This window comes from Ictidomys tridecemlineatus, chromosome 10 (genome assembly GCF_052094955.1).
Source record: "Ictidomys tridecemlineatus isolate mIctTri1 chromosome 10, mIctTri1.hap1, whole genome shotgun sequence".
Lineage (NCBI taxonomy): Eukaryota > Metazoa > Chordata > Mammalia > Rodentia > Sciuridae > Ictidomys > Ictidomys tridecemlineatus.
Genome location: NC_135486.1, coordinates 127,326,557 through 127,336,281, shown reverse-complemented (window position 1 = coordinate 127,336,281; position 9,725 = coordinate 127,326,557). Strand labels below are relative to the sequence as shown.

The 9,725-nt window shown below is 44.9% G+C and overlaps 1 protein-coding gene across 1 annotated transcript; it reads right to left on the bottom strand.

Moving 5' to 3' along the window:
- Positions 1-1,166: 1,166 nt before the first annotated feature.
- On the bottom strand, positions 1,167-1,682 carry LOC101958571 (protein tyrosine phosphatase type IVA 1-like). The gene is made up of 2 exons (XM_078022216.1): positions 1,577-1,682; positions 1,167-1,483 (listed from the first exon to the last, which is right to left on the bottom strand). The coding sequence occupies exons 1-2, from the start codon at positions 1,680-1,682 to the stop codon at positions 1,167-1,169; spliced, it is 423 nt and encodes a 140-aa protein (XP_077878342.1).
- Positions 1,683-9,725: the final 8,043 nt, after the last annotated feature.

Genomic DNA, 9,725 nt, shown 5'->3' with positions numbered 1-9,725 from the left:
AGTATCCAAATATTAAGTTACACAGCTCACAAGGCATATAAAATATTAGATGTCTGCTGAATTCACCAGGAAAAACCCACCTTTCTCTCTCTCTTTTTTTTTTTTTTTTTGCAAGAGGTTGGGAATAAAAGAAAAAAAAATCACATTTCAAACAAAAAATTGGTAAGCAACTTCTGGTAATTATGAAAAAAAATTACAAGAATTTCAGGAATTTTATGATTAAGAATTGTTTTAGCTACAATAAGAGCATCTGTATCTTTTAAAAAAAATATTTACTAAATTAAAGAGCATATATTCCAGAGGTTCTGCATGAGACAAAAGCAACATTTTACTAAAAATATTTAATATCCCCCTCTATTTCTTTTATTCAGGTCCTCCCTGTTAAGTTGCATCTCAAATTGCAAACATTGAATTAACTGTAAGGCTGGTTTTTTTTTTTTTTTTTTTTTTTTTTGCTCTGGAGACTTAAAGACATGTGCTTCTATAAAAATGGAGGTTTTCAAAATGGAGGTTTCCCATAACAGCCAAAAATAAGACTTAAAAAAAGACATTAAATAATTGCCTTAAGACTTGGTAAAAATTAAAGAAAAAACAAACAACAAAACCAAACCTCAAACAAACAAAACCCCAAAACCCCAATAGGTAACAGCAAACCTGATGTGTACCGGTATGACTGTGAGAGATGCAAACATAAAACTGAGCAGGCAAATAGTCCTACAGGCCCTAGAATGTTTGAAATGACTGAAGGAATGAATCACATTAGGTCTAGAGGGTTCTTAGTTCCTGGAATTTTGGTTTTGCACGATTCTAAAAATATACAAGTATTGTGCTGGGTTATTTTGGCACCTAATCTTTCTAAATTTCTTATGTAAGATGCTGGCGTGGAAACAGGTTTAAAGACATTAACTCAATACGACATGATTTCAGGAAAGGTCAACTGGTACAGATGATAAGCACATTTTAAACGGTGAACAGCAAGAATCTTTTGCTAAGTGTCCAAACAGGTTGATCATAACCCAGACACAGAGGTTGAAATTCTGTCAAGCTTATGGCCTGGTAAAATGGCCAGACTTATTCACCCGGCCAACATGCTGTCTGACATGTACCACAAATTAGGTACCGACTTAAGTTTCACTTCCAAGATAATACCATCAGGCTCCCCAGGTTTATTGAGTGCGACAGTTGTTTCTATGACCATTGGAGTCTTTGAAGCGCAGCTGCATGTTACGACGGTACTTCTGCAAGTACAAAGGTGGCTTGCTATTAACACACCGCCTTTGTCTTATGAATTGCACTGCATCTCCATATTTCATTCTGCCTTCAGTCAATGCCAGGGCAACAAGCACTGGAGCTCTCCCAAGGCCTGCAACACAATAAGCAGCAATACAACCACCAGGTTCTTCACGAAACTTAATTTTTACAAGACTTAGCCAGTCATGGACAATTCGGTTGGACGGTGGTGCACCATCATCAAAAGGCCAATTAAGAACATGGAGGCCTTCTTTCTCCACAAGAGTCGTATCGTAAGCTGCTCCCCATACTCTTCCTATTGGGCTAACACCATACTTCTTAAGTTCCTCTATAGATTTGTTGGAGGTTGCATTGGTTGGATTGTGTGCATTAAGAAATCTCATGTTCTTGTCCGTGACTTCCACAGGAGCAGGGCGGTTCATTCGAGCCATGTTCATTTAATTAAAAAAATACTCAATAGGGTTATGAACGAATTTAAAAAATTGATTATAGAAATGATGCAAAGTAACTATTGAGGTAGACTGCAATAGACTGCACTTGACATTCTTGGTGCTTTGAGTATGAAGTTGGGAGTAACGGGAAATGAAGTGACCCTCCTAACAAGAAGCAGCGATTCTTCAACCCAGGAATATTGAGGCAATAGAAAAAAAGGTGCCCTGAGGTTTACCCCATCCAGGTCAGAACTCTTGTAAAATGCTCGGTGGATTTTCAATTCTATTCATCTGTGTCCAGGTTAACCACTCTTCTGGGGGCTTCTTGGTGGAGTAGTAGTGAATTTCTACAGTTCCCTTGTCTGTATAGAGATCGGGCTGCGCCTGGCAGTAATCTCCACTGCCCTTAGAAACTCCATAAATGTGTGACCAAGAACACCACAGAACTGAGGAATATGTTTCCTCATTGAAGACTGTGGCCTAGTCACACAGCCGGTCCTGACGTGGTGGAATGAGATGGACATCATCACCCTAGGTACATGTATGATTGCACACATGGAGCGATGCTACGTCATGTACAACCAAAGAAATGAGAAGTTGTGCTGCAATTGTGTACAATGAATCAAAATGCATTCTGCTGTCATATATATACCTAATTTAATTAATTAATTAATTTTTTAAAAATTCAGATAAATGCTTGATTATGTAGAGCAAGAAGCCACAGGAGATTAATACTTGCCATCCCAACTACACACCTCTATAATGTAAGTCGGAACTCTTTGAGGTTACAAGGGAAAGAAACCAATTCAAACTTACTTGTCGGTAGAAATAAGGGCATGCAAACAGAAAGTGTAGAAAGAAGTATGGTTTCAGGTGTGGCTGGATCCAGGGGATTGATGATGTGATCAAGATGTACACACCTATTCTTTTTATGTTGTTGATGTTCTTTTTAGATACACATGACAGTAGAGTATATTTTGACCTGTCATACATACATGGAGTATAAATTCCCATTCTTGTGGTTGAATATGATGTGGAGTTACATTGGTTCTATATTCACATATGAATATAGAAAAGTAATGTCTGATTCATTCCACTGTCTTTCCTATTCCCATGCTCCCTCCCTTCCTTTCATTCCCCTTTGTCTACTCCAATGAACTTTTTATACTTTCATTTTTTTAGTTGTATGTGCATATCCACATATTAGAATATTTGGCTTTTGGTTTTTAAGACAGAGCATAATAATCTCCAGTTCCATCCATTTACTAGCAAATGCCATAAATTTATTCTTTTCTTTACGGCTAAGTAATATTCCATTGTGTGTATAGACCACATTTTCTTTATCCACTCATCTGTTGAGGGGCACCGAGGTTGGTTCCATAGCTTAGCTATTGTGAATGGAGAGCTGTAAACATTGATGCGGCTGTGTCTCTGTGGTTTGCTGATTTCAAGTCCTTTGGGTATATGCCAAGGAGTGGGATAGCTGAGTCAAATGGTGATTCCATTCCAAGTTTTCTGAGGAATCTCCATCCTGCAGTCCCACCAGCAATGTACGAGGGAACCTTTTACCCCACATTTCACCAACAATTATTGTTGCTTACGTGTTCCGATAATTGCCATTCTGACGGGAGTGAGTTAAGATCTCATGAACACACCTAGCCTTTACCCTCACCTCTGCTCTGGTGACTGACAGCTCTGAAGTGGATGGTCAGGTCAGGCCCACGTCTCGTGGGCCCCCTCGATGCAGATAAAGCCGGAAGTACCACCCCTCCACCTGCTCCAACTTGGGGAGAGTCATGGTTTAGAATGGGGATGGAGTTGGCAGATCCAAACAGATGCTCACAAGACCCACTTTGTGGACGCGGGGGGCAGGGCATCAGGACACGCCAAACACATACAAGTTGCTTTTGAAAGTCTTTGGGACTGAGTGGACATCTGATTTCTAACTTCCCTTTCCTGTGTCTTCTGGAATCTGGACTGTGATTTCCAATGCTTCAAAGTTACAGGCTGGTCCCACACGTGGAGTCCACAGAGAGGGTCTCCTGAGACAGTCACAGGAGCAATGCTTGAGGGCTCCTTGTAAGTTCCATTCTTAATAACGACCCAGGCGCCTGGGGTCAGAGCTACGGTGGGGAGGATTCTGTCCCCTGCACGGGCTTCCGCCAGGCGCCCTGGGGAGCCGTCGGTGTGAACTCCAGACTGCGATGGTCAGGAAACCGCTTTCCACTGCAAACTCTATTCTCTTTTTCCTCGTGGCCTCTCTTTGGCGGTAAAAATCACTCGGGTCTTCCACAGGCTGCTCAGAATCTGCCTCCCTTTCCCTCCACAGAGCCGGTCTTTCAGGGGACTCAGTGTGACCTCGTGGACCATGTGATTTGATGGGGGACACGGAGGTCCGAGGAAGCCACAATGAGGCTGTTTCCAAAAGTTCCAAAGCATTCAGAATGCTGGAGAGCCTCAGGGAAGGAGAAGGAGGATTTATCCAGGGAATCCAGGAAATGTAGCAAGAGAAGAAATAGTCAAACTAAGTCCTTAAAGAACAGGAGTGAGGCTGGGCTTGGTGGCGCATGTCTGTAATCCCAGTGGCTCCGGAGGCTGAGGCAGGAGGACTGGAAATTCAAGGCCAACCTCAGCACGTAAATAAGGCCCTCAGCAACATAGTGAGACCCTATCTCCAAATAAAAAAAAGCAAAAAAATAAAAAGGGTTGGGGATGTGGCTCAGTAATTAAGTGTCCCTGGGTTCAATCCCTGGTACAAAAAAAGAAAAGAAAGAAAACAGGAGTTTGCCAAGTGGAGGTTAAAATGGGAAATTTTTTGTAGGAAGAGGGGTACCAGGGATTGAACTCAGGGTCACTCAACCACTGAGCCCCATCCCCAGCCCTGTTTTGTATTGTATTAGAGACAGGGTCTCACTGAGTTGCTTAGCACCTTGCTTTTGCTGAGGCTGGCTTTGAACTTGTGATTCTCCTGCCTCAGCCTCCGAGCCACTGGGATGACAATCCTGAGTCACCATGCTTAGCTAGTGGGAGATTTTTTAAAAGTAAGCATGTTGGACATTCACTGTGCACCAGTCTCTGCCCTAGGTGCTGTGCATATGTTCACATGTACTGTGTGCATGACTTGCACAGTATTCACATGTATTAAGTCATTTAACCCTCCCCAAAACCAAATGGAGTGCAATATCACCCCTATTTTATAGGCAAGGAGACTGAGGCCCAAAGAGCTGGTTATTTGCCAAGTCACATTGCACACAAGCATGGTGTGATAGGCCTGGAGCTGCAACCTGGCCATTTTGACTCCAGAGCCTGTGTTCTTACCTCTTCGCAATCAGACCCTAGAACCAAAGGTGAGAAGGCACCGGGGGGCTTAAACCCACCTCCCAGTGCTCCAACATTGCTTCCTGCTACAGGCTCATTTCCCTCTCCCAGACTATGGGATGGATATAGTGACTTGCTTCCAAGGACTAGAATAAGGTAGAGGTGGCAGCATTGGGCTTGGAAGACTGTATGGCTTCTGCTTCATCCTCCCTCTCTCGGATCACTTACCTTGAGCAGGGCCAGCTACCATGATGCAAGGACAATCAGGGAGCCCTGTGCAGAGGTCCCATGGGTGGAATCTCCCAGCCAGCAAGGAGCTGAGGCCTCCCGCCCACAGCCACACAGTGCCTTTAGCAGCAGATGGACCCATCTCCGCCCAGCCTCATGGGGATGCAGCCTCGCCAACCTTTCAACCGCATCCCTGCAGAACCTCTCAAATAAACCACTGCAGATTCTGACCCACAGATACCACGGAAAACAAATGTGTGTCATTCAAAACCACTAAATTTGGAGGTGATTTGCTGCACAGCAACAGAGAGCTCACACAGGCCTGTGAAGGCCGGTGTCTCCTGTATGCACCTGCAGCTGGAGTTCTGAGGCTGAAGCTCAGACGTTATGGAGAACTAGCAAAGCGAAGAGAGGCTCACAAGAGAGATCAGACATCGAGACAGCCACTCTGCCTGCTCAAGTTCACAGGGTCTCCTGACCCGGAGCACCTCTCTGGCTCTCCAGTCCCCACCCCTCCCGTACCCAGCCTGAAAAGGCCGTCATTTCTACAACTTCTTCTTCCCGCTACTCTATTGCTCTCCTGTCATTATTCCGTGTTGTGCACCCATTGGTGGCCGTGCCTTTCTTCCTGACTTTACAGCAAGCTCGGGGAACGCTGGCCTCTCATTTTAATCATCTCGGTGCCGCACACAATCCTTTGGCCACCGCAGGAGCCCCGTAAATGTTTGGGGGGATGAATGCTACCCGCTCGGAAACCTCGTGCCTGCTGGCCTGGCCTGATTCCATTTCAGCCCGCGTGCTGTTCTGTTGTTTTTGGTCTGCAGAATAATGTCCATGAGAAGGATGGTTTGAGACCCAAGAGGCAAATTAGTTTAAAGTTCCAGAAGATGTGCCGGAACACTTTTCAACAGAGTGGCGTGAGGTGATTAACTCCTACACAGTCTCAGGAGCGATGCATAAGAGAACTCTCCTGGGGGGCCGATGGAAACAGAGCTGGGGTGTGCCTATTCCTGGTGTAAGGAAGGCTGGCCACCAAAGGGAACACACATCAAGCTCCAATTCCCCCGTAGCCTTGGAATTGAGTCTCCTTTGCTGCCTTGTTTGCTACTATTTGCTCAGTCTCTATGCAGAGAATGTGCTTGGTATGTGTTGGTTGAGAGAAAGGATGTGCTGGTGTAGGTCACAACTAATACTCATGACATTCAAGTTCTCTAGGCCCACCCCGCAGCTAGGGAGCGGGGCTCATTTAGGAGGGTGTTGATGAATAGACAAGGACTCCATCTGGTCACAGGAGGCCAAGGCAGGTATGTCGTAGCACAAGCGAGAGGTCAAGTGTATCCAAGTCCTAGGAAACCCAAGGCAGGGGCTGAGGGGAATAAAGTACAAATAAGAGAAAAATCCAGCCATCGGTGGGTGGAGCGATTTTTCATTGCTGTGACCAAAGATATCCGAGAAGGACAACTTAGTGGAAGAAAAGTGCATTTTGGCTCATGATTTCAGATGTCCTACTCCCTAGTTGGCCTGCTCCTTGATGCCGGGCTCGAGGTGAGGCGGATCACCACGGCAGAAGGACCTGGTAGAAGAAAACTGCTTAGTTCTTAGGATTGGGTCATAGAAAAGGTAAACCCTTCCTGGGCACTGCCCCACCTGCCTATTGTTACCACTCGGTCCATTTAAATTATCAATCCAGCAAATTGATTAACCCACTGATTAGGTTACGTCTCTCATAATGTAACCCTTGACCTCTGAACATTCTTGCATTAACACAGGAGCTTTTGGGGGGGGGCCCTCATATCCAAACCCTAACATTGCACCCCTAGTTCCTAGAAGCTCATCTCACAATGCAAAATGCATTTCTTCCATCTCCAAGAGTCCCCGTAGTCTCAATTGTTCTAGCAGTGCCCCCAAAGTCCGGGTCCAAAGTCTCCTGTGAGATTCAAGACAAACTTGGCTGTGAGCCCCTATAAAGATCAAGAGCAAGTTATAGACATATCCGATAGACGATGGCTCAGAGTGAATATTTTATTATGGTTCAGGTGTAAGGGGTTCCCCAAAACTCATGTGTGAGACCATGCAAGAAGGTTTAGAAGTGAAATGATTGGTTTAGTGACCTCGTCACCCCATCAGTGAATTAATCCCTGAGAGGGATTAACTGAGTGGTAACTGCAGGCAAGTAGGTATGGCTGCAGGGGGGTCTCTGGGCACGAGCCTTTGGGGTATATATTTTGTGCTTGTTGAGTTGAGCTCTCTCTCTCTGCTTCTTGGTGTGATGTCTGGAGCTGCTTCCAGCCACCACATTCCTCTGCCATCAGGTTCTGCTTCACCTTGATCCCTGAGGAAGGGAGTTGGCCATCTATGGACTGAGACTTCTGAGCCCCCCTCAATAATCTTTTCATTGCTCTAAGATTATTCTTGTCAAGTCTTTTGGTCACAGTAGCAGCGAAAACACATTTCTATTCCAAAAGGAAGAAGTAAGGGCACAAAAGAAAGGATGGGAGAAAAACAAGAGTGAAATGAAACCCAGAGGAGCAAACTAGTCCTGTAGCTCCATGTCTGGCATCTGGGGCACATGGTGGCAGAGGTGATCTCCAAAGGACTGGGGCAGCCTTACCCCTGTGCATCCTAACCTGGGGGTTATGACTATCTATGTCCCTGAAATTCATTGCAATGAGCACCTAAAATCCACATATATAAATATTTATTTACCTATAAATATGCACACACACACACACACACACACACACACGCACACTAAGCACTCTATCAGAATGAAAAGCGCTATGTGTCTTGGACATAAATCCCACAGATTCTCATGAATGCTGATGCGATCAGTACCTTATAAGCTGTAATCTCTTTAACAACCACACCTTCCTCGGCCCCAATTTTACTCTATACCTTTCTGGCCAAACTGTAAGTTCTTCAAAAATTTCCTCTCTCTCTCTTTTTTTTTTTTCTCTCCTGATTCTCATAATAAACCCCGCTAAAAGCTGCTGTCAACACCTATGATACCACCTGAAATCTCAGCTCACTTGAAATTTCCTCCACCCGTTTAGTTCCGTCAATTTCAAATTTCAGCCCCACGGTCTCATGACATGGGGACATTGTAGGTGAACTCTTTGCCAGACTGTAACACGAATGGCCTCCAGTCCAGTTTCCCACAGAGCCCTCGTTCCCCTCTGGAATCTTACGAACCCAGTCTTTGCCGTCTACATGTCTGTTGGCACTGCAGTCTTCTGAGGTCCCACCAGAGTCACCCGTGAAGCCCCACTGACAACATTCTGAGGCTTCTCCCCCTCTGTGTTTCAAGATTTTTCAAACTTCTCCCACAAACAAGTCCCCAAGTTCCTGAACCAAGTAATTGAGTTAGACAGGATAATGATACCACTTCTGGGCTCCGGTGTCTGTGCTAGTCATCTTTTTTGTTTGTGTGACCAAAATATATGACAAAAAAACAACTTAAGAGGGGAAGAGTCCATTTCACCAAAATGAACTCTTTACAGTTTCAGAGATTTAAAGCAATGGTTGACCAACTTAATCACTCTAGGCCCAAGGCCAAGGCAGAGCGTCATGGCGGAAAGACATGGTAGGAGAAAGCTACTGGTTCATGGAGGTTTGGAAGTATAGGAAAGAAGCAGGGGTCACAGAGAAGATAAACCACTCCTGGGCATGGTCCCACTGACCTACCTCCTCCAATCATGTCCCACCTGCCTACTATCACCACCTAGTTAATCCATTCACATGATTAACCCATCAAATGGATGATGCACCAATTAGGTTACGGTTTCCATGATCTGATCATTTCACTTCTGAACATCCCTGCATTGACCCAGGAGTTTTGGGGGGACACCTCATGTCCAAAACATAACAGGGGACATCTCTTCTTTGGACTCATAACTCTTTTCTCATTCTTATTTTAATAATAGTTCCCTGAGTTTCATGGAAAAAACAAACTTTTGCTCATTATTTGTCTCTGTAGTTTGGATGGAGCTACTTTTCTCCTTCTAGATCCTGGCCCAGAACTTACTGATAGACCCTCTGTATACTCCTGGCAATATGATTGGTTCTGAAATGGGCAAGTGACCCAGTCAGACCCAGGATGAATCAATAACCAAGGGCTCACCCAGGGCACAGAAAATATCCAGCTCAAGGAAGTGAGACTGAGTTGGTTCCCAGGGGTTGCTAAAGATGAGGATTCGAATGTTCTTCTGAACACTGGACTGGACACCTGAAGGATTTTGGTATCCGTAACTGAGCATGTTAGGAGGCCAGGGAGTATTGTCATAAACCACTGTGAGCGATGGAGGTGCCAATAAATGAAGAGTCCATATTGACAAAAATTGTGAGCTGAGATTTGAGCTCCAATCAGCTCAGAGTTCAAGTAGGACATCCACAGATACGTGAAGCAGGAGAAGTCAGGCTCAGCATCTCATACACTGGGTCAGAATGTAGGATCAAAAACTTGGTCCAGGCAGTTGGAAGGATTTAACAGGGAATGCA